General features: G+C 41.1%; 1 protein-coding gene across 5 annotated transcripts in view; it reads left to right on the top strand.

Annotated features, from left to right (window-relative positions):
• Positions 1-25,695, top strand: part of ibtk (inhibitor of Bruton agammaglobulinemia tyrosine kinase) — a 93,368-nt gene that overhangs the window by 31,691 nt on the left and 35,982 nt on the right. The window contains exons 1-18 of one of the 5 annotated variants that reach the window (XM_061821263.1): positions 2,373-2,428; positions 3,475-4,392; positions 4,555-4,651; positions 4,782-4,906; positions 6,929-7,039; positions 11,724-11,894; positions 12,586-12,703; positions 16,516-16,696; positions 16,973-17,096; positions 18,804-18,981; positions 19,177-19,330; positions 22,389-22,773; positions 22,897-23,141; positions 23,230-23,316; positions 23,412-23,494; positions 24,069-24,106; positions 24,502-24,598; positions 24,722-24,823. In XM_061821263.1, the coding sequence (XP_061677247.1) occupies positions 4,069-4,392; positions 4,555-4,651; positions 4,782-4,906; positions 6,929-7,039; positions 11,724-11,894; positions 12,586-12,703; positions 16,516-16,696; positions 16,973-17,096; positions 18,804-18,981; positions 19,177-19,330; positions 22,389-22,773; positions 22,897-23,141; positions 23,230-23,316; positions 23,412-23,494; positions 24,069-24,106; positions 24,502-24,598; positions 24,722-24,823 (2,620 nt within the window). In that variant the 5' untranslated portion in view covers positions 2,373-2,428; positions 3,475-4,068. Of the gene's footprint in view, positions 1-2,372; positions 2,429-2,651; positions 2,834-3,474; positions 4,393-4,554; positions 4,652-4,781; positions 4,907-6,928; positions 7,040-11,723; positions 11,895-12,585; positions 12,704-16,515; positions 16,697-16,972; positions 17,097-18,803; positions 18,982-19,176; positions 19,331-22,388; positions 22,774-22,896; positions 23,142-23,229; positions 23,317-23,411; positions 23,495-24,068; positions 24,107-24,501; positions 24,599-24,721; positions 24,824-25,695 lie in introns of those variants that run through there. The other 4 variants (XM_061821265.1, XM_061821262.1, XM_061821264.1 and 1 more) reach the window with 4 other exon arrangements.

Here is a 25,695-nt window from a genome sequence, read left to right on the forward strand (position 1 = left end):
GATTTACATGCTGAGTTATGAACGTGGGCATGTTCGTTTGAATTAAATTGCAGTTCAAAATACTGACTGGATACATATTTTTAACATCACTGTTATCTTATAATACATCATCAGTCATCATTATTTATTCATCATTACACACGTTAGTATTTTCTCAGATGCTGAAGTTTACTGTATTTTGGTGAAATAAGGGTCCACTCCTCAATATGTCATAACTGGGGGCCCTGCTGTGGGTCCCTGTGTAACACGAGAGTCACCCTCTCCTTTTAGTAGCCTGCCTCAATGTGACAATTATCCAACTGTGTCCATGAAACCTGGATGTGCGTTGAATGCAAAGTAATATCACATATGTCCGTTTTGAATATTATTCACCAATTTGACCATATGGCAGCACGGTGGTGCAGCTGGAAAGCGTTTGCCTCACAGTTCTGAGGTCCCGGATTCGATCCCAGCCCCACCTGTGTAGCGTTTGCATGTTCTCCACGTGCCTGCGTGGGTTTCCTCTGGGCACTCCAGTTTCCTCCCACATCCCAAAAACATTCAAAACTAATTGGACACTCTAAATAGCCCTTAAGTGTGATTGTGAGTGCAGCTGTTTGTCTCTATGTGCCCTGCGATTGGCTGGCAACCAGTTCACGGTGTACCTCGCCTCCTGCCCTTGACAGCTGGGATAGGCTCCAGCACTCCCCGCGACCCTTGTGAGAGTAAGCAGCTGAGAAAATGGATGGATGGATAGACCATATGGCCCCCAATTTTTTTTTCAAGATAGAATCTTCGCAAACAGATTGAGCAGGATCTTAACTAATTGAGTTACTTTCACTTCTTTGACCAGTTTAAAGTTACAGTCTAGAGAGTGCTCCTTTAATATAATTCTTGGGAATTAGAGTTTCACAGGACCTGATGTGGGAGACGAGCATCAACTCCATCCTCAAAAAAGCCCAGGAAAGGATATACTTCTTGCGGCTTCTGAGGAAGCACGGCCTGTCATTACAGCTGCTGAGACAATTCGTCACAGCGATCATCCAATCAGTACTGTGTACCTCCATCACTGTCTGGTTTGGGGCAAACTCCGACTGCAAAGAACAATCAAAACCGCTGAACGGATTGTCAGCACCACGCTACCCAGTATTGAGGACTTTCACGGAAAGACAAAAAACACAAACTTGGTCCAGAGCAGGCAGGTGCCTTTTGGATCCTCCACATCATGGCCACCATCTCTTCCAGCTCCTTCTGTCAGGAAAGCTGTACAGATCAATGAAAGTCAAATGTAGCAGGGATTCGAACAGTTTTTTCCCTCTGCCAAGCAAGTCATTCAATTCTTGATCAGCGAACCTACTATTTTTCTGCCTTGTGCCATGTTAGGGCATTCACTCACATCCTGCTGGTCCTATCAATATTAGTTATGTATTTTGTAGACTATCGCATGATTCATCACTTTAAACTGCTTCCTTTGCACTAATGTCATTGCGCTGGTCTATAACAGGAACCGGGGACGGGTAAAGACACTCTGTACAAGCTCAACACAATGTGAGACGTTGACACACTTATCTCTTACCTGTTCTAAAAGAAGAAGATTTTATATCTTGCACGTCTCTCATAAGGAATAGTTCCTATAAACAGAAATGTCTTGTTCATTGTTCTTGTTCCTTTGTTGTTCTATGTCCTGAATGTCGTAGCAGAGCAGCACTGACTGCAGGAGAAAAATTCTTTGTGTGGTTTTACATACTTGGCCATTAAAGCTGATTCTGATTCTGAAAATGTACATTATTTTTCAGTTTTGAGTAACCTTGCTTGGGTTTCTCAACCTACGGTAGTTCAGCGCTAGACCCCATTGGATTTGAAATGCTTGACTTTAAAATAAAACTAATTACAACTTTTGACAAGTCAAAAAGCACAGTTTCCAGACTTTAACTTTAAACCAGATAAGAGTGAAACAACACAATCTACAAGTCCTACACAGAATGAGGAAACTTGTTGAACTTTCTTTTGAGTATTTGATTTTCATTTTAGGGAAAATGCCACAACCTGTTACGTAACTCTGCACAAGGTGGCTTCTTTAATGAGTCAAATGGTTTAAATTTATTTTATTTAGAGATTGATTCCATTATTTCTTTTTAATTTGAATCGTTTTTTTTGTTCCGTCCTTTCATTTCAGTATAAAATGAGAAATTGAACCACATACATTTCAACGAAAATAAACTGGTAAGATTAGGGTGTTTTAACACGTTTGACAGGTAGTATATGTCATACTATTGATATCTGCACAAGGTGGCTTCTTTAATGAGTCAAATGGTTTAAATATATTTTATTTAGAGATTGATTCCATTATTTCTTTTTAATTTGAATCGTTTTTTTTTTGTTCCGTCCTTTCATTTCAGTATAAAATGAGACATTGAACCACATACATTTCAACGAAAATAAAAAACTGGTAAGATGATGGTGTTTTAACACTTTTGACTGGTAGTATCTGTCATACTATTCCTGTCGTTGTACTGTAACTAGACTTTTGATTTTCCACTATCTATTCAAAAATACAACTGATACTGTAATTCCAAATATACCACCCTTTTCATCGCATAGATCTCAAATACTAATACGCTAAAAATAAATGAATTCGTGAAAAAAAACAACAACCAATAAAAGAGCTGAGTGTAGACCTATTCACCAATCAAAAGTCTTGTTCTTTATGCTAGCCATCCTGGGTCGGACGGAGTCAATCAAATTTCCACTACGTTTTTGTGAAAACAAAAAATTTGTAGCAATGGAACGGTGGATAGACACGGTTAATGTCACTTCTTGTGCCATATCCCTTCTTTCCTTTATCTAACAGAAGGTAATGTGATGATTTGTTTTTACATCTCGGCTATGCGAGTTTGCGGTGATGTGTCAGTCCACCTAGCTTCTGCTTCTGGCTAATGCTAACCAACGTTTGTCAACTAACATGACAGTTTGGCTTTATCCACGCATGCTTTTCATTTATCCAAGACACGAAAATACGGTTTTGAATGTCTTATCCTTATTTTGGGAGCTGCACATACCAGAGCCGCCAAACTGTCTAACATTAAATTGGTCACCGCTGTAGAATACATTAAACGAAGGCCTTGCACTTGCTTCGAAGTTGGATTAAATTACAAAATTGGTGAATACTGCAATTCGACCCAAAAACCATGATTTAATGAATCGGACGGCATTTGAAACTAACCACTGGATTATAATGCTAATTTATCTTGCTTGTTTCATATGTACTAGCCAAATCGCTTTTATAAATAATACGTGTTATCAAACATAATGTTCATACAGTTAGACTAGTCCTGAATATAGTTCTAAAACATTTTGCATGGTCTATTTTAATAGGAGAAAATAGTTTGTCTTATGCACGTTATGTTTCCTGAACAAAGATTACATAGCATTAAATAATACTTTTAAAGTGGAGCATGCGCTCAATTGATGCTTTGTCAAATTTTCCTTTCACAGGTGTATGCTTCAATTATGGAGTGTTAAAAAGCAGACCGTGATTTTTGAGGGGAAAGGTGGGCTTTCCCCTCAAATTAATGGTTGGACGGCAGGGTGCCAAAATTGAAGGACTTTGTGAATGTTTTGCCTTATGTAAAAACAAAGTATATATAAATATATTTGAAGATATCATATAGGACAAATTATTTTTGATATTCAATTGTATGATTTTGTATATAAGGTAACATTTTTTTTTTTTTTTACATGATGCCATCCAAGGCAAGCACCTTGGCTTGTGGCCAGCATTTTGGTGAGATGGTAGACTGAGGAAGTCCCACAGTTTCTGGGGTTGCTAGGGTGCGGTGGAACCTCAACACAAGCACAATTCTAGCACTCCACTCCAAAGCCATCCCAGCCTTATTTTTTTTTTTTTCTAAAATTTAATTCAACCCCCCATTATCCATTTAAGGGGAGCCTTGATTCTTTACAGATTGTCATGAATGCAGTGTGTGTATTTTCACCTGCACATTCTGTTGTCCGAGAATCACTGTAATTTAAGGTGGACTGTGAGAGGACAGCAGACCTTGTGTTTTGGAATATTTTGGGTTAGTCAGAATGAGTCTGGAATTGCCAGACTGCACCCCAAAATGCTGCTCACAGCAGCATGCAAATGAGGTGGTAGCGGCAATAACGAGAGGCTCAGAGGGGCAGCTACGAGCTTTCTTAACATCACACTGCCACAATGCAGCGACTTTGCGTGATGAATTCGGTCGCACAGCATTGCACCTGGCTGCCTCACTGGGAAAGAAGGCCTTACTGGATTGGCTGCTGAAAAGTAAAAACGCTGACTTGATGGTGAAGGATAAAGAATCACATTGGACTGCTCTGCACCGCAGTGTCTTCTATGGACAGATTCATTGTCTCCTTTCCCTGGTCAAGGTACATGTCTAGATAGAAAAAGGCTAGTTTTATCATTTTGTTTGGTTATCTATGACTATGACAAAGCTAAATGTGAGTTTGCTGCCAGCTTTATTTTAATGTCATTTGTTAAATTAAGTTCCAGTAAGTTTATTAATGTGTAATCATGTTCTTTACATCTAGCATGGTGGACTTCTCTCCAGTCAGGACAAGGAGGGTCTGTCTACCCTGGACCTGTTGATGAAAGATCGACCATCTCATGTTGTCTTTCGAAATTCTGGTAAATATAATGTTTCATGTTCAACAAATCAAATTTTAGTGCTTAAAAAATCCAAAATAACTATATGAAACTTTTAAGAGTTGCATACTAAACATTAATTTCCCTCATATATTTTTCAAACACATTACAGACCCGACAGAAGTTTATACATGGGGAAACAATACTAACTTCAGCCTGGGGCATGGTAATCAAGAGACTCGACAGCACCCTGAGCTAGTGGATGTCTTCTCCAGGACAGGAGTTTATATTAAGCAGGTAGGCTTTGTGTTTTAGCGCTTGCTCCCCACCTCCAGCTGCCCCAACCCCCACTTGCCTGGGTTTTCTCCCGCACTCTGTTTTCTACCCAGATCCCAAAAACATGCATGAATTGGAGACCCTAAATTGCCTGTAGGTGTCATTGTGAGTGCGAATGGTTGTCTCTATGCAATCACTGTGATTTGACGGGTGCTGATGCGCCCACGTGCCATCGCACTTGCAAATCTGCACAGTCTAGCATGAAAAATGATGCGCGTAAAATTTGTTACAAGTAGAAATGCATAGAGATTTAGAGATGTTGCTTATTTTGTGCAGTCTTGACCAATGTTCCCTCTCAGCTGCGCCACTGCGCAATTGCTGCTCAGCCTACTTGTACTTCCTAGTGTACCTGACACTGCCCCCCTCCGCTCTTAAAGTGATACTCATAATTACAAACAACACACACCGGCAACTTTTATCCGCGGGCATGACTGGCGGACCACATCCGTAACTTTATATCTCCAACACCTGTACATTTTTCAAATGTGAGTGACTGTCTGTGTTCTCCGATTGGTTGACAACCAGTCCAAGGTATACTCCGCCTAGTGCTTGAAAATAGCTAGGATGGGCTTCGGCACTCAGCAACCCTTCTGAGGGTAAGCAGCTCAGATAATGGATGGATAATCATAAGTGAGTGCATGGTTAACGGAGTGTCTCCTTCACAGTTCTAAGGAGCCGGATTCCAATCCTGGCCCTGCCTGTGTGGAGTTTGCATGTTCTCCCTGTGCCTGCATGGGTTATCTCCAGCACTCTGGTTTCCTCCCACGTCCCAAAAACATGCATTAATTGAAGACTCTAATTTGTCCATAAGTGTGACAGTAAGTGTGAATGATCTGTTGTTTCTATGTGCCCTGCGTTTGGCTGGCAACCCTGCCTCTTGCCCGAAGTTTGCTGGGATAGGCTCCAGCATTCCCGTGACCCGCTACTTAGATAATGGATGGATGGATAGTATTGAGTGTCTTTTTTTAATTTAAAACTGTCTACAAGACAATGTGTGTTGCATAAAAGCTTGACATCAGTTTGTTCAATTAGGACACCATCTGGGCACCCCAGTAAAACACTGTCTCCTGAGTCCTGTGCTATCCAACTCTGTCTCTACAGGAAAGAGGAATTAGATTATCTCATACAAGAATGTTTTTCATTAGTGACTGGAACCACAACATTCAATCATCGTTGTGATTGCACAATCATGTCAGCAGAGGGCATTATAAATGTCATTCTAAAACTTTCTTTTGTTACTCAAGTCAGTGTTTTCAAAGGTAAACTCTAATGCAATGCTAACCTGGCTACAATTCCCTGCATTGTCACATAGAGGATCTTATGTATACTTTGTGAGAGATAACTTTGTGGGTTACTGTTAAGAGCAGGATTATATCTATTTTTTCCTTTCCCTCTACTGAACAGCTCTACATGTCATTTTAGGTAATTTCATAAATCCCATTGAGGTGCTGGTGGATCTAATTTCATGACCACACAATGACCCTGTGGAACTGCATATTATCTTCCTTGTCTTCATTGTCCAATGCAGCATGTGCCACGGGTTAAATATTAATTTCACATTGACATGTTTTAATTAAATGAACAACCATGATGTGTATGCATGTGTGTGAATGTCCACATCAATGTGATACTTGGCAAAACATCCCTGTGCTCGATTGAATGTTTGAGGGGAGCCATGTATTAGTAATGATGTTTGCTTTTCCACTTTTCTTCCAGCCTTTTTATTGGCGTAGTATTTTACTATCACTACCTGAAGCCTTTTCTGATGGACATGGAAAGATTTCACATCTATCTTGAGGTCAAATTTGAACATGTCACGGTGCAAACAGCAATTTGGGATGTCATATTTGTCCCTGTGACAAATTTATGGATTTCCTTTCTATTCTATAAAGAAATCATTTATTTGTTCATTTGTTATTGTTCATTTTAAGTCTTAAAACAGGGTTAGTCCAATAATTTATGGTTTTCTTTATCACTCTTTAGGTGGCTCTCTCAAAGTTCCATTCAGTGTTTCTGTCTCAAAAAGGTCAAGTTTTCACATGTGGGCATGGACAAGGAGGACGTCTTGGCCACGGCGATGAACAAACTTACCTGGTGAGACTTGTTGTTTTGCAGGATTTTGATTAAAGTGTCACTGTCGTGAAATGCATCATTTTTAGTATGTTATTAATGAAAAAACGGCAGCCGACATGGACGCATGCGTTTTTGCACCACAAAACATGATTTTGACGTATACAGCTTTTTGTAACTCCCGCCATGAAATCCTCTCGAGGGATTTGTTTTTGAGAAGAAGCAGGAAGTGACGTACATGGCAGGACCGTCCTCATGTGGACTCGTTTGTTTCTATTAGTTTTACCTCCAGGAAGGTAGCTCGTTGTTCCTTCATGTTAGCCAAAATGCCGTCTCGTTCCATTGCTGGACATTGCTTGAACACTCGGGAGGATGGATTTACCATTAATCCGTCTCTCATAATAGAACAAAAGATCCGCATACGTATGACAGGGATGCTAAATGCGTCGATGTGTGCATCAGACAACTTCCGCGTTGGGCTCACCCGCGAAGGCTGCCGTGTCGGCTCGCCCGCGAAGGCTGCCGCATCGTGCCTCGCGGAGATGCACGGCTTCGGCCAGGCTGGCTCATAATACTCTCTGGGAGTCTGTCGCCGGCGTGGCAGTATGTATGAGCCAGCCGGTCATGGCTTCAGTTCCGGTGGCTCATCTTCGGCGGCGAGTTGGCTTCTCACAGTGCCGAGCCGGGCCGCTTTTTGGTGTTGTCATCGCATGTGGCTGAGTGCGCCATTGCCGACAGGGTTGTTCCTGCCTTCGTCCGCGATGAACAACACCGCTGATGGTGGCAGCGATAAACATTAGTTTATGGCGCACTCAGCTGCGAGCTAGGACAACACTGTAAAGCGGCCCGGCTCGGCGCTGTGATAAGCCACCTCGGCCCGACCGCGATGGCTCATCTCCGCCGCGGAACTGGAACGGACTGGGAGCGCATATAATCTAAATATGGCTCGAAACAATAGGGTAATATTGCCCCAGTAACTTCACTCAGTCTAGATCTTTGTGACTTGGTGTTAGTAGTTCATTTTCATAGTTAATTATTTCGTGTTGTGAAATATTCTTCTTTATATCTTTGTGACTTGGGCATTCTATTGCTTCATTGGTCATTCTAATGAAAAAAAAAAGATGTTCCATGTACGGTCTCTTTTATAGACCCCCTTCCCGGGGTAAATCGCGAGAGGCTGGCTCCTTGAAAAGTACATTTTGGGGTAAAAAAAAGTCTAGGCACCCCTGGTGTAAAGGATATCACTACATATACTCAGGGAAACCTCAGAAACCCAATTTCAGTAAATACAGTTCAGCATTACATCTGTAAGTGCGATTTTAAAACTACTATGTAAGGCAAAAGACCTTTATCAACAACACCAAGAAATGTCGCTGGCTTCTCAGGCCCTGAGCTCATCTAAGATGCACAGATGGAAAGCGGAAAAGTGTTTTGTGGTCTGACAATTCCACATTTTAAATTGTTCTTGGAAATTGTGGATGTCCGGGCCAAAGAGGAGAAGAACCATCTGGGCTGTTATGGAGGGAAACTTCAAAAGCCAGCTTCTGTGATTGAATGGGACTGTGTTAGAGCCAATGGTATGGGTTACTTGCACATCTGCGACAGCACCAATAATAATAAAAGGTATATACAGGTTTTGCAGGAACATAGACAGCCATCAAAGCAACATCTTTTTCATGGACTGTCCTACTAATTTCAGGAAGACAATGCCAAACCGCATTTTGCACATACAGTTAAGAAAATAAGTATTTGAACACCTTGCTATATTGCAAGTTTTTCCACTTAGAAATCATGAAGGGGTCTGAAATTTTCATCATAGGTACGTGTCCACTGTGAGAATCTAAAAAGCAAAAAACCACAATGAATGATTTTTTTTCATTTTTTTTTTAATTTTTTTTTTTTTTACGCTTTGTGTGATACAGCTGCAAATAAATATTTGAACACCTGAGAAAACCAATGTCAATATTTGGTACAGTAGCCTTTGTTTGCAATTACAGAGGTCAAATGTTTCCTGTAGTTGTTCACCAGGTTTGCACACACTGCAGGAGGGATTTTGACCCACTCCTCCACACAGATCTTCTCTAGATCATACAGGTTTCTGCACTGTCTTTGAGAAACACAGAGTTTCAGCTGCCTCCAAAGAATTTCTATTGGGTTTAGGTCTGGAGACTGGCTAGGCCACGGCATAACCTTGATATGCTTCTTACAGAGCCACTCCTTGGTTTTCCTGGCTGTGTGCTTCGGGTCATTATCATCTTGAAAGACCCAGCAACGACCCACCTTCAATGTTCTGACTTAGGGAAACAGTTTGTTCCCCAAAATCTCACAATACATGGCCACGGTCATCCTCTCCTTAATACAGTGCAGTCCTCCTCTCCCATGTGCAGAAAAACACCCCCAAAGCATGATGTCCCCACCCCCATGCTTCACAGTAAGGATGATGCTCTTGGGATGGAACTCATCATTTGTCTTCCTCTAAACACAGTGGAATTATGACCAATAAGTTCCATTTTGGTCTCATCTGACCACAAAACTTTCTCCCATGACTCCTCTGTATCATCCAAATAGTCATTGGCAAACTAATTCTCATGATTGCTCCAACAGTGGACCTTTTTTCACCAAGCTCCTTGGCAATTTCTCCATAGCCCTTTCCAGCCGTGTGGAGTTGTACAATTTTGTCTATGGTGTGTTTGGACAGCTCTTTGGTCTTGGCCATGTTACAAGTTTGAGTCTTACTGATTGTATGGGGTGGACAGGTGTCTTTATGCAGCTAACAACCTAACAATGGTGTATCTGATTCAGGATAATACATGAAGTGGAGGTGAACCTTTAAAGGTGGACTAGCAGGTCTTTGAGAGTCAGAATTCTAGATGAGAGACAGCTGTTCAAATACTTATTTGCAGCTTTATCACACAAATTGTTTAAAAAAAATCATGCATTGTGATTTTTGGATTTTTCTTTTTAGATTATCTCTCTCACAGTTTCTATGTGGGAGAACTTGCAATATAGCAGGGTGTTCAAATACTCATTTTCTTCACTGTATTAGAACAATTTGGTTTCGTAGTAAAAGAGTGTGGCTACTAGATTGGTCTTATGAAGCGTAAACTATGACAATGGAGACCCCGGACTGTTAAAGCTGTATATCAAGCAAGAATGGGAAAGAATTCCACCTTAAAAGCTTCAACAAATAATCTCCTCTACTCCCAAATGTTTATTGATTGTTACTAAAAGAAAAGGTGATTTAACACTGTGGTAAACATGACCCAACACCAGCTTTTTTTGGACATGTTGCAGGCATAATGATTATTTTGCAAGGACAAATGTAATCATTTTGAAAATTCAATATCTGGTCTTTGTAGTATATTCAATTAAATTACCATTGAACATGATTTGCAAATCATTCTATTCTGTTTTTTGGCCAACCTCTGAAGTTGGGGGCTCGAAGGCGAGTCCGTGGTGGCCGGGCACAAACCAAAAGGGTAACATGGGTCCCCATTCCCATGGGCTCACCACCGGTAACTGAAGGTGGGGACCTTGGCGATCGATCATGGAATGTCACCTCTCTGGCAGGGAAGGAGTGCGAGCTGGTGTGTGAGGTCGAGAAGTTCTGAATAGATATAGTTAGTCTCTTCTACACTCTGCTTTGGCTCTGGTACCAGCCTTCTTGAGAGGGGTTGGACTCTGGAGTTGCCTTCGGTGAAAGGCGCTGAGCAGGTGTGGGTAAACTTAATCTCCCCCAGCTCGGCGCCTGTACTTTGGGGTTCAGCCCAGTGGCTGAGAGGGATTCTCCCTTTGCCTCCGGGTGGGAGGATGGGTCCTGACTGTTGTTTGTAAAAACCAAATAGCAGTGCGTAGTACCCACCCATTTTGGAGTCCTGAGAGGGAGTGCTGGATAATGCTCCCTCTGGGGACTCCATCATTCTGCTGGGGGACTTCATTGCCCATGTGGGCAATGACAGTGAGACCTGGAGAGGCGTGATTGGGAAGAACTGCCCACTCGGATCAGAACCCGAGTGGTCTTTTTGTTATTGAACTTCTGTGCTCATCCATAATGAACACCATGTTCAGGCATAAGGGTGTCCATATGTGCACTTGACACCAGGACACCCAAGGTCGCAGTTCAATTATCGACTTGCTGGTCGTGTCATTGGACTTGCGAACGGAAGACTTGGGGACTCAGGTACGATGTTCTGCAGCTCCATTGGTGAGGCGGCCGACCAGAGCTATGGCCGTAAAGTGGTCGGTGCCTGTCGTGGCGGCAACCCTCGAACACGTTGATGAACACCAACAGTGAGGGATTCCGTCGAGCTGAAGAAAGATTATTATTATCTGGTATTTCTTCCCTGTGGGACTCCCAAGGCAGCTGGTATGTACCAGCTGGCCAAGCGGAATGCAGCTTCGGTGGTCTCTGAGGCAAAAACCCAGGCGTGGGAGGAGTTCAGTGAGGCCTCGGAGAATGACTTCAAGACGGCTTCGAGGAAATTCTCAGTATATTGTTTAAATGTGTATGTGTTGTTTTAAGTATTTAAAAATTTAAAAAAAAAAAATTGTAAATGATATATAAACAGACCTGGGGTATATTTGAAAAAGTGTGTTTCTGTATCGCGTATTCCACTTATTGTGGGAGTGTTCTGGAACTTAACCCTATTGATGGAGGGGCCATTACTGCACTGTTTTTTTTTTACCATCTTGTCACTTCACTCCTCAGGTTCCCCGAATGGTGGAGGGTCTGATGTCCCACCACTGTTCCCAAGTGGCAGCAGCAAAAGACCACACAGTGGTGCTTACAGAAGAAGGTTATGTTTACACTTTTGGGCTTAACACCTTCTATCAACTTGGTTTGGCTCCTCCGCCAGCTTCAGCACATGTTCCTAAACAGGTAAGTATGGAGTACTGTGATCTGTATTATCCATCCATCCATTTTCCATACCACTTATCCTCACTAGGTTTGCAACTGTGATGGAGCCTGTTCATGCTAGCTTTGGGCGTAAGGTAGAGGACCCGGAACTGGTTGCCAACCAATCGCAGAACGCACATAGACGAAAAAAATATTCACACTAACATTCACACCTACGGGTAGTTTAAAGTCTTGAAATGCTGTGGGAGGAAAACGGAGTATTCAAAGAAAACCCACACAGGTACAGGGAGAAATGGGTGTTCCACACAGGAGAGGCCGGATTTGACCCCAGGTCCTCAGAACTGTGACGCATATGTGCTAATCAGTCCATCCATCCATTTTCTGAGCTATTTATCCTCCACAAGGTTCTCCAATGAATTTTTTTTTTTTTTTTTTGGGGGGGGGAGTGGGAGGAACCCGGAGCTTGTGGAGAAAACCCACAGAGGCACAGGGAGAACATGCTAACTCCACACAGGCGGGGCCGGGATTTGAACCCCGGACCTCAGAACTGTGAGGCCAACACTAACAAGTTGTTCCACCGTGCCGCCCCTGCTAATTAGTGATCCATCAAATTATACGATCTACCAGTATTTATACTTGGTATTACTGAACCTCATGACTCTACAGATGCCCATCTGATTAATTTAATTTTGTCTCATTCTTTTGTATGTAGGTGTTTTCCAAGATACTGAAAGGGAGAACAATAATTGGAGTGGCAGCAGGCAAGTTCCATACAGTGCTGTGGACAAAGGATTCAGTTTATACAATGGGACTCAATGGAGGGCAACTTGGTAAGACATGCAAATAACTTTGTGTGGGTAGGTGACATAAATTATAGCAGGTAAAAATCCACAGCTAATGGTATACCCATCCACTTATTGTGTTAAATAAAGGGAATAACATACTGCAGATTTAAATTATGAAACCTATTACAGTTGTAGAATAAATGTTATACATTATTGCAGTTTATTATAGTGTGTGTGTGTGTGTGTGTGCAATGTTCTCTCTAATCTGTGTGCATGTGGACTGCTGATTTCGTCTCTGCGCACAGACATTCTGTTGCTCACAAACAAAAAAAAAATAATTTGAATTGAAAGTACAATATAACATTCAACTAATCAGTTTGTGCCATTTTGCAATGTGATTCAATGAGTGAGGGGTGACTGGCTACATCCGATTCACATAGGTACTTATGCAGCTGGTCAACTGATGTTTACAAAGAAAACCTCCTCATGCGCTACCCACCATCGGTGTTGAGTTAGCAAAGTGGTCTGCGTATAGTAGAGCGAAGATGAGCGAATAACGCTACTTTTTTACTCCAATGATGAAAGTCAAAAAAGAAATGCTCTTATTTTAGGATGCAATGACTGCCGGAGAATGTGCCAATGTTGTGTGGCCTTTCGGAAAAAGGCGAAATAGGCCCTAGATGGACAGGAAGAGCTCCCACAAGACTGGAATATTACTGCCAAGGTATTCAGAGAGACAGGCAGGAGAGTACTTGGGGTGCCTTCTGGTGGGAAAGAGGAGAAGGAGACTTGGTGGTGGAATGCCAAAGTACAGGAAGTAATCCAAGGAAACAGATTAGCGAAGAAGTGGGACACGGAGGGGACTGAGGAGAGGCGAAAGGAATACATTGAGATGTATCGTAGGGCAAAGGTAAAGGTGGCGAAGGTTAAACAAGAGGCATATGACGACATGTACACCAGGTTAGATACAAAAGAAGGAGAAAAGGATCTCTACAGGTTGGCCAGACAGAGGGATAGAGATGGGAATGATGTCCAGAAAGTAAAGTTGATTAAAGATAACGATGGAAATATGTTGACTGGTGACAGTAGTGTGCTAAGTAGTTGCAAAAAGTACTTTGAGAAGTTAATCAATGAAGAAAATGGGAGAGAAGGTAGAGGAGAAAAGGCAAGTGTGAATGAGGTTCTCGCTCGGAGTGAGGAGGTTAGATAGGATTAGAAATGAGCTCAGTAGAGGGACAGCCAAAGTTGAATGTTTTGGAGACAAGGTTAGAGAGAACAGGCTTAGATGGTTTGGACAAGTTCTGAGGGGAGAGAGTGAGTATGTTGGTAGAAGGGTGCTGAGGATGGAGCTGCCAGGCAAATGAGTGAGAGGAAGACCAAAGAAAAGGTTGATGGACATTATGTTAGAGAGGAGGATGCACATGATAGGCTTAGTTGGAAAAAGATGACACACTGTGGCGACCCCTAACGGGACAAGCCAAAAGAAAAAGATGTCATGCTGAAAGACCCAGCCACATTTCGTCTTCAGTGCCCTTGCTGAAGGATTATTTAAAAAGTAAAATTAACACAATTACCAATTATGACATACCTGAAGTGTGGCCAGATTGTTTAGTTGAAGGTCCAGTTTGAGTAACTTCCATTTCTCTGAGCTCGAACTGTTTTGCAAGGAAGAATGGGCAAGAGTTTCATTCTCTCGATGTGCGAGACTGATAGAGAAATACCCCAACCGACTTGCAGCTGTAATTGCAGCAAAAGCTGGCTCTACAAAGTATTAATGCAAGGGGTCTGAATAATGTTGCGCACCCCACTATTTTTACATTTTAAAAAAGTATAAAATATCCAATAAATTTCGTATCACTTAACTATTGTGTCCCACTTGTTGTTGACCCTTTGCAATGATTTTATAACTTTGTTTGAACCGTTGCGAAAGGTTGAAAAGTTCAAGGGGGCCAAATACTTTCACAAGCCACTGTATGTGAATATCTTTTCTTCAACTTTTGTTTTAAGGTTAGGTTAGGCTTCGCGCTACACTTGTGTAAAGATTGATATCACGTATGTTAGCTCCCTCAATGTGGAAGAAGGGGAACTATGATACTGGGAGATTTCCCAGTATGAGTCTACTACGTACACAGAATTCCCCTGTTAGTAACGCATGCGCATTAATCACAAGGAGATTTTTCAGCATGGGGTATTGTTCAGACCGTCACACCGGTAAAGTGTTTCTCAATTCTGCTGTACTCACTGATTTTAGCCTTTTCACTGCATCATTTGGATTTGACACACTTAAGAGTGCCAATTTCCTGAACTCACCGTCCAGCAGTGTTGGTGTTGTCATTACACTTCAAGACTGCATGTTGCACACGGTTTGTAGCAGTTTTCCTTTAAGGTTTTCCACAAGAAGAATTGTGGTTTCCGGGGTTTACATGTAATTCATTGCGTTGCAGTGAGTGGTGCAACATTTTCTGCATTGTAATTACTTTTTTCCCTCAGACAGCTCCACTGTCACTTCATTAATTGGACCAAGAACACAGAAGGTGCCCGCTATTATTTTGTAATCATCCGTACTTAGTTGAGGTAAATTACTTTTTAAAGAGGCCATAGATACCAACACTGACTCTTTCTGTTCCCCCATCATTTCTACCATTAAACAAGTGCTGTTCCATCTAGTTGACACCTCATTCATTAATTTCTTCACTGGCTTATCTGGAGCTGAACTTGTGACTTTTCTACTGGTTCTAAAGTATGTCACAATTTGCCTTGTTTTGTTTCAGGTATCCGTGAGTGTCTCAATTTGGTCATGTGATTTTCAAAATATTTAAGAATGTGCTGTTCAAATCTTATGCCTGATTAGGAGCTTTTTGACACACGTTTGCAGCAGCATCTGTGACCAGACGTCACTTTTTCTGCTATGGCCCACTCCATTGCTATTTTTTTGCTTGGGCCATGTTCTCAGCAGTGTGCTACTGAGGGAAGTGTTCCACTCCCAACATTGATGTACACAATGTATGGTACACTTTGACCACATAGTGATGGGTCACAGCCAAATAAGTCTCCATGTTCATTGATGTCCACACCTGCTGCTTAGTTGACTGCAACGTCACTTCCCTGTTCTTTTCTTTTTTTCTTTAGCTTGTTTTTCTGCTCACAACTCTGGCTAATCATGGTCTTGATAGCACATTCTTCTTGGTAGAATATATAGGGACTCTAGGAGTTGGAGAAGCTTTCGGAACCCCTCATCTTCCGCAAGGCTAAGCGGCTGACAGTTTGTAATGATCATATTCATGATAGCCTCATCAATCGCCTGCTTTCTCAAACCACCAGAGGTGTTGAGCCTTCTTGTGCCAAGCATGACGATCCCTCAGTAAGGAGGAAGTGCTCCGGTTATAAAAAGAGAACATCTGGGAGTAAATTTAACATTTCACCTACATAAAAGACAAATGTTAACACGTAAACAAATTCAAACATCCTTCAGAGAATTAATGGATTAACCCAAAAGAAAAATGAACAGTGGAAACAACAATGGAATAAATATTTACCTTATTCTCTGTGTTAAGATCAAAATAATGCCACAATGAGGATAAGAGGAGGACTAAGCAGCCTCTTTATGAAAAGTTACAGGTCTGTGAGAGCCAGAATTGTTGCTTGTTTGTAGGAGACCAAATACTTATTTTCCACTATAATTTGCTAATAAGTCATTTAACAATCAGACATGATTTTCTGGATTTTAATTTTTTTCTCCTCAATTTGTCTCACATAGATTAGGTATACCTTTGATGACAATTTACAGGCGCTCATCTTTTCATGTGGGCGAATTTACAAGAACAATTTGCCTCATTAATCCTAAATTGCTTTTTCAGGTTATCTGTTGGACCCCAATGGAGAGAAGTGTGTAACAACCCCACGGCAGGTATCTGCTCTTCACCACAAAGATCTCACCATAGCAATGGCTACTGCAAGTGGTGGCGCCACTGTGATTGTGACCGAGAAAGGGGATGTCTACCTATTGGCTGACTACCAGTGTAAAAAAATGGCTTCAAGGTCAATGAAACACCCATCACAGCAAAAGCAAATATTTCAAATCTTTTACACAATGTGTCATTATTAATGATCAATGTTCTTTCTGACTATTTAAACTAAGTAAAACTCTAACTAATTAAAACTGTATGACAGTTTTTAAAGTTCCTTAAGTCTGAAAGTATTTGCACTCTTTTTTTCTGATGGCATACAGTAACTATTAAATCACCTGCTTAGAATGAAGTGGTAGTTTCCGTTTGTTTGAGGTTATAATGATATTCCAGTCTTTGTCTCCTTCAGGCAGCTCAACATCAAGAAAGTCCTTGTCATTGGTGGGAATCTCGACCATCGTGTGAATCCCCAGTTTCTAAATGAGTGCGGGGGTGAAAAGGTGTCTATTTTGGCATTGGATGAAGCGGGTCGGGTAAGTGCAAACTGCAGACAGGAGGAAACTAAGCAGGGTTGGCACTAGGTCATGAAACCTCTTAGCCAATGTGGCTGAATACTTTTAAAATCTACCCACAACATTGCATGAGTTTAAGTGGCTAAAGCCACACTTAGCCAGTCCTAATCACTGGGAAGTTGATAAGTTTTAACAATGTGGGCCCAGTGAAAACTACCTAGTCATCAATTAATAGTTCGGTTGGACAATTTGGGAAAATACTCGAGTTTTTGTTTATATATTTGGTTTAAACAAATGCTGCCATTAAGGTTTACCATTGGGTTGTTGTTAGTTTTTTTTTTCTTATTGGGAGGGAGTTTATCGTGAGCCTTATTCACTTAATAAATTATATCCACTGTGATCAACTTCTCATCACCCGGTAACAACTGTGTCCGGTTCTATTTGAGTTGATAATATAAAGCCCAGTGATCGTAGAAAGCAGGATGCGGTGGTATTGGAATATACGATTTTATTGCAGTAGTAGTAGTAGTAGTTTTACAATGCAATCGTGAAAGCTCAATTTTGTCTAGTAGTCTAATCCAGGCATTATTTATTCTCTGCCTTAGACGTGTTGTCTTTCTCCTGCCGCCGCCACGTTTTTTGTTAAATAACTCTGTCGCCCAGCAAACGTCAAAATACACACAACAAGGCTAAAAATAAACTTGCTTTTGTATTCAAATATACTATGCACGATGGTGACGTGGAGTGAATCTCTTTGCGGTCGGATCGATGAATCATAATCTACTTATCAGCCGATGCCGATCTGGCTGATAAAATTGGTCTCTCTTGAACTATAAAATTAAAACCTTCAGGCACAGTACAATATTGACATTGATTTAAATTCATGCCCTGGAAGAATGTACTGCTGTATAATGCTTTCTCAGTTGCAGTTAAACTGCTGCTATTGTCAGGCAAGGTTTGAGAAAGCAGAGTGACGTGAGTGATGCCAAAATTTGGTATAAAAGTGTTTGAAATGTCAAACTATATGAAATGTTAATATTCTTATTCATTAATGTAACAGTGTTGAAGTTATTCTCTTATTCGATAATATTTAAGAGGGCTCAGAACAAATTAATGTCGAATTTTCTCAAATTCAAACTTTTTAGTTGAAGATGAACATTAATAAGACTGTAGAGCAGCTTCTCAGGGTTGGCCTCACAATTCTGAGGACGGGGGTTTAAATCCTGGCCCTGCCTGTGTGGAGTTTGCATGTTCTCCCCGTGCTTGAGTGAGTTTTCTCCGGCACTACGGTTTCCTCCCACTTCCCAACATGCATTAATTGGACACTATTAATTCCCCCTAGGCGTCATTGTGAGTGTGACTGTTGTCTGTCTCTGTCTCTATTCGACATACAGTATACACATTTATCTTGCATTTTCAATTGTCACCCATTGATCATGAAAAATGTACTGATTGTGTGAGTTGTGTATGTTTCCTCCCTATATAGTATATGGGCAACCAAAAATAACTGCAGTTGCTCCTGTTAATTGCTCTTGATGTGACATGTTTGGTCAAAATCTGCTTTTGGACAAATATGTTACTTCGGCTTTGCTTCTTCAGCTGTTATCTAACCCCTTGGTGGATAGTGGACAGTTATACAATCCTAACCAGTCTTGTCTCAATGGAGGCTTATATATGGAAATAATGACTAAGATTTGAGTAACTTCTGTATTTTTCCATCCCTGTTAGGTGTTCTGCTGGCGCTCTTCAGGTAGCTCAGTGAGACGGTGCCGGTGGGCGTATGGGCGCCAGGTTTTCATGTCGGACATTGCTATCAGCAAAAATGGCATGATGTTTGTGACTCAGGAGGGGGAGGGTTTCAGTGGCATGTGGGCTGGTGAATATAAAAAGTATGGTGAGAAAAAAGGTAAGTTGAGTGAAATAGTGATATCGTATATCAATCACAAAGTTGTTAGCATATCAAGCTACTTGTTGATTGATTACTTAATACCTGTTTTCTACAGTGAGAATGGCACATAACTGTTTTGGAGGATTAAAAATTGTATAAAATAAGTGTTATGCATAATTTAAAATTTATAATCAATTTTTTTTCTTACATCAGATCTCAGAGTGGAGGTTTGTGGACAATCAGATATTGGCCCATTGTTTGAGCGAATTCGTCTGGAAAAGCTCCCATACATTCACAGAGCTGTCAGCATCACCATGGATCCCAGTGGTCGAAATTTTGGATTGCTCCAGGTTGATCCCAAAACAAGGTACAGGATCATTGTAATATGTAAAAGTCTGTGGGATCATTTCTGGACTCTTAAGTTGGTCAGAGGTAGTGGTGGCTCCAAGGAGTTGTAGACTAGTGTACGACCCTACAATGATGTTTAGTGTGTGATGTCAACTTGTTGCCAATTGCATGTTTTTACTTTCAAAAGTTGTCAAGCCATTTGCTGCAACGGATGAGTGCCCCAAGTGAGATGAGTCCATCAGCTTAATTGATTTATATTGTACAGGGAGTCAAAGGGTTGAGACTCTCTCGACCCAAGACATTTCGACTTTACAACGCCCGTCCCCCGTCTGCCATTTTGTCTGGGTAATGCTTGACAGTGTTTGTGCGCTTGGAGTATCTTCACATTTTGTGCCCTCCTTTTTGGACTTTATTGCCCCAAAGAGGAAAGCTGTCATTGAGCAATGCTTCTGCAGCCAAAGGTAAATCCATTACCATGGAAATGAAGCTCAAGATCATAAAAAGATTGGAGAAAGGAGAGATACCCAGGCGTCAGTCGGTCAACCGTGGTGACAATTATTAAAGAAAAAAGCCCATATGTTAGCGCACGTGAAGGGTTCTGTTCCTATGTCTGATACACTAATCACAAACTAAGGTTCTTTGATACTTGTCGAGATCCTGCTTAAAATACTTAATACCTGCATACAGGCAACTACTTAAATGTGCTAAGCCTCCGGTAAAATCTGTGGAAAAAGTGGACCAATGAGACAACAATAGAATTCCAAAGCTGTTTTGGCCATATAGATTGGAGTGTCTTTGAAACTTCAGCTAGCAGCCTAGACAAATATATGGTTGCTATAACATCGTATGACAATTTTCTTTTGAGATGTGAGTACCAACAAAAGCCATCCACATGTTCAATAACAACAAGTTGTTGTTTACTGCCAAACTTAAGCAACTTTGCCAGGCTAAAGAAGTTGCATATCGTAGTGGAAATAGGCACTGTACAATTGTACAAGCTGACTGACTGTTAATTTCTTATTAACATTGGAAATAGGAATTATGTAGCAAAGATGGAAAAACAGTTTATTGCTTACTACTCCAAATCAGTCTGGCATGCATCACAATCACAAACCAATTACAAGGGACGTTCCCCCTGTGGAAAACAATAGTATCACAATCAGGTTTATTGGGCAAGTGTGTAAAAACACAAGGAATTTGTCAGTGCTGCCCTGGTACGACATTCAGAACAACGTAGCAACAAGAACAAAGAATAAGGGACATTTCTGTTTATAGGAAATATTCCTTATAAGAGTCGTGCAAGATATAAAATCTTCATTTAGAACAGGTAAGAAATAAGTGTGTTAATGTCCCACATTGTGTTAAGCTTGTACAGAGTGCCTTTATCCGTTCGCGGTTCCCATTATAGACCAGCGCAATGTCAGTTGTGAAAAGGGAGCAGTTTAAAGTGACGAATCGTTTGTCTACTAAATAAAATGTATATGTTACTAATACTAACACTGTTTGGACCAGCAGGGTGTGAGTGAGTGTCCTAACATGGCACAAGGCAGAAAAATAGTAGGTTCGCTGATCAAGAATTGCTTAATTGCCAGAGGGAAAAATAAACTGTTCGAATGCCTCCTACTTTTGACTTTCATTGATCTGTAGCGCTTTGCTGACGGAAGGAGCTGGAGGATCTGGTGTCCAGGATGTGGAGGATCCAAAAAGATCCTGCCTGATCTGGACCAAGTTCACGTTGCGTTCAAGACCTCAATAGTTTGCAGCATGGTGCTGACAATCTGCTCATGCTAGCCGACAACCTGAACAGCTTTTACTGCAGATTTGAAAAAGACACGTTCACACTCCACACCCACTATGCCGTACTCCTGGCCACTTCAACACATCTGACTTCTTTGTTGACCATCCTCGAACAGGATGTGAGAGACCTCTTCAAACAACAAAAGATTAACAAAGCGGCGGGCCCAGACCTTGTGTTCCTATCCTGCCTCAAAGTCTGCACGAACCAACTTGCTCCAGTCTTCAGAAAAATCTTCAGGAGATCTCTGCACCTGTGTCTGGAGTCCTTTGAACACGTTGTGCTGGACCACCCCAAGAGTGTCACACTTCCCCTGCTGAACCCACCACAGTTTTCCTACTGAGCAAACCTGTAAGCAGATAATGCAGTGAACATGGGACTACACGCACTTCAACCTAGAACACCTAGATAGTGTGGGGACCTATGCGAGGATACTGTTTGTGGACTTCAGCTCTACGTTCAACACCATCATCCCCAAATTCTTATCCTTCAAGCTTCGCCAGCTCAGTGCCTCGTCTGCCATCTGCCAGTGGATTTACAACTTCCCACCAGGTAGGACAGGTTAGGCTGTGGGACATCACCTCATCCACATGTGCCATCAACTCCAAGGCACCCCACGGTAATGTCCTCTTCCCACTGCTCTTCTCTCGCTAGACAAAAGACTGCACCTCAACGCACCCGGTTGTCAGTTTCCTGAATTTCACAGATGACACCAAAGTCATTGGCCTCCTCAAAGACTGTGACTAGTCTGTATAATGACGGGAAGTGGAGAGGCTGGAGCTTTGGTGTGGCTGACAACCTGGAGCTCAATGCACTTAAGACTGTAGAGATGATTGTTGATTTTAGGAGACATCCTTCACCACTCCTGCCCCTCACACTGTCTAACTGCCTTGTGTTACCATTGAGACCTTTACGTTTCTGGGAATAAGTCTCTCAGGACCTGGTGTGGGAGACAGACATCAAGTCCAGCCTCAAAAAAGCCCAGAAGAGTATGTACTGTGCTCCTTCTACGTAAGCACAGCCTGCCACTAGAGCTGTTGAGCCAGTAATAATCCTAGAAGTACGGTGTACATCCATTACAGTACATTACTGGTACACTCAGACCTTTTTTAAAAAAAAAAAAAGGTGGCTGAGACCACTTCAACTTTATTCATTGAATTCTACAAATGCCACTTCAGGTTGCAGACTATTGGGTTTGGTGATACACCATTGAAGCTTCACCTCACTGTGCTCAAAACTACAATGTAACTAAGATTTTCAAAACTGTTTTCTTTTGTTTCAGTTTATATGAGATTCCCATCATTTCTCCATCCTTCTTTGCGACACACTTCCAGAGACTTTTGGAGGAAGCAAATGAAATGGACAGCATCCATGATGTAACACTTAGGGCTGGCGATCGCACTTTTGCAGCTCACAAATATATCCTGTCTGTGAGATCCGAGTTCTTCCGGAAACAATTTATGGCTGAGTGTTGTGCGATTGATGAGGAGCTTGACAAAGAAGTGAGAAAGTGTGAAGATGCTGTCGGCTGTGACTTGTTGATTTTGGACAAGATTCCACCGGACATGCTGGAGTATGCCCTGCACTTCATCTACACTGATAACTGTGAGCTACTGGTGCATGGGGCCCAACCTCGACACCATGGATCCTTGAGCAAACAAAGTCTGGTATGAAAAATAATTCATTTTATTTTTGGACCCTTTTCCTTCTAGTTTGCAGCAGTCATTTCCAGACTTTGTCAGTCTCATCTACTGGAATGCTGTCCTATAACCACTTTTGGTCTTGGCCAGGATTCAGACAAGGAGAGTCTTATCAGCAGCCTGCAGGACTTGGGCCTTAGAGGTCACTCAGCAGTAGAAGTGTTTCGCTCCCTCCCCCTTGCAGTCAAAGGAGATAAGACCACAAGCAAGGGCTCCAAACCTGGCAAGAAGGGGAAAGGCAAAGATGACAAAGGTGCCAATGAAGGTGGGGACAACCCAGTGAAAACTTTACAAGGAGTAGCAAAGAAGCTCGGCCTTGCAGCCCTGTGTGCACGGTGAGTTGTAGTATGGTCAGAACCCAACATGACATTTATTTCAGTTTTTTTTTCTTTTTTAAACCAGATATTTATTTTTCCTCAATAGACTTGAGGGTGTCAAATATGAAGGTGGAAAAATCCATGTTGTACACAAGAAAACTGGCAACAAACTTAAATTCAACCAAAATAAATGGTAGGTGTTTTAAAACTGTACAATATGTTGTTGATAGTGTTTTAAAGCACCAAGTGAAAGGAAATATATTAAAAAAAAAAAAAACTATCTTGCAGTTCCTACTTATGTGATGTTACTCTGAAATCGGAAGATGGGAAAGAGTTTCCTTGCCATAAAAGTGTCCTCTGTGCAAGGCAAGGTATGATGTTGAATAATCGACAATAACGTTAGATAAAAAAAACAGACTATAAATCAGAATAAGTACTTAAAAATTACATTACAAATGCATATTTAATAATTTAATTGCTTGGCTTTGGGGTTGTCTCATGCGCTTTACTTAACCTCTATTCCACAAGGCAAATAGTTGTGCATTGCCATGACAACTGGAGCAGTGCAGGGGAGGTCTGTCCAACTTAACAAGCAACTACATGACAGACAAAGACAAGGCTAATATTTTCACTCATTAATGCTTATAATGCTACTGACCTGTGGTAACACTGCACTACTCCTTAGCTTTCGGCTTTTACATGATAGTCGTGAGTGAGGAAACATTCGGTATTGGTGAATTTACAAAAGGAAATTCATTCTGAATTCCTCACAGATGGTTTCTAAATTAGAAAGCTAAGATTTATCTTGTTTCATTTCTTGTTCACTGGATGGGTAGGCACCAGATACTAGATATGTATCCCGTATGTATCCTAACCCATTTAGAAAACAAAATATCCCCAACATTTCCCTTTTTAATAATGCTATGTATTTTATGTTTCTTGCAGAATATTTCCACAGTATGCTTGGCAATCCATGGATTGAGGTTTGCTTATTTTTTTTCCCACCTTTTCAGTAGTGATAAAATGTTGACTACAAGTACATCTCAATACTTAAGGATATATTTATTCTAATTTATTGAAATAACGTACTGAAATAAATTGTGCGACAGAAGCTTACAGATGACCATAGTTGTACTTTATTTTTCTCCAATTTCAGGCTGTCCTGATTGAATTTTCCAGATTATAAATCACATCTATACATTCTTTTCACATTTTTTCTAGGTGTCATATCAATAAATTAGAATACATTCCAAGTAGGGATGTCAAAATTTCAGTATTAACTCATCCCAAAAAATTGTATTGTTAATTATTGAGACCAACCTGTATATCATGAATCACTTAGTCAAAGGCTGATGCTTTGTTGCCTCCCCCACTCCAGGCTACATCCTGTACTGCTCTTCAGATGCCCATTAACTCAGACATTCTACAGGTTATTCTCGAGTATATTTACACAGATGATTCCCCCAACATTAAAGGTAGTTTCTCACATTACGTTTGAAAGACTAATTTCTATTTAATTATGTATGTATGTTTAAATTTACCTGGGGTCTAAATGTGTATTAAAGTCAAGAATGCTTTGGTTCTACTTTTTACTCTAGAGTCAATGAACGTGGCATTCATCTGTGATGTGCTTGTTGTAGCCGATCAGCTGCTGATCCCACGATTAAAGGAAATGTGTGAGGTTGCCATCACAGAGAAATGTATGTAACTTTATTTTTTCAACCTTGGTAAAGTTAACTTTAACTGCAACCTCTTTTCCCTGATATTTATACTGTGGTACCTCTACTTATGAAATTAATCCATTCTGGAAGTGGTTCCACAACGTGAATTTTTCTTAAGTAGAAGCGCATTTTACATGTAAATAGCATTATCCGTTCCAAGCAATTTTTCCTTACTGGAGATGATTGTAAGTAGAGGTATCACTGTACATCATCAAACATCAACTTGTGTGTTTGGAATATTAAAATTTTAAAATCATTTTGATAATGCTATACAGTATAACAATTCATTTTTTCCACATATGTGAAAAATAAAACATACTTGTTCAAATAAGTTCTTTTTGTAGAATTTAAAGAAGCCTCACATGTACATGAAAAAAAAAATGTTGATACACCTATGAGAATAAAAGAAAAATCCAGAGTTGCCACATAAATAACTTGAATCTGATGAGTAAGTCAAAACCAGATAGATCAAATTGATGACTTGTCCAATCATCCATCCACCCATCCATTTTTTTCTGTACTGCTTTTCCTCACAAGGGTCGCAGGTGTGCTAGAACCTAATCCCAGTTATCTTTAGGTCAGTGACAGGGTACACCCTGCACTGGTCGCCAGCTAATCGCAGGGCATATATAAACAGCCATTTTCACTAACGTGCCCACCCACAGGCAATTTAAAGTCTTCATTTAACCGACCACGCATGTTTTTGGCATGTGGGAGGGAGCCAGAGTACCCGTAGAAAATCCATGCAGGCCCAAGATGAACATACACACTACACAGGCTGGGCTGCCATTGGAAACACGGTGCTTTTGCTTTTGATTTGTCATTTAACATGATTTTTAAAAACTCATGGA

Source organism: Syngnathoides biaculeatus, chromosome 5 (genome assembly GCF_019802595.1).
Source record: "Syngnathoides biaculeatus isolate LvHL_M chromosome 5, ASM1980259v1, whole genome shotgun sequence".
Lineage (NCBI taxonomy): Eukaryota > Metazoa > Chordata > Actinopteri > Syngnathiformes > Syngnathidae > Syngnathoides > Syngnathoides biaculeatus.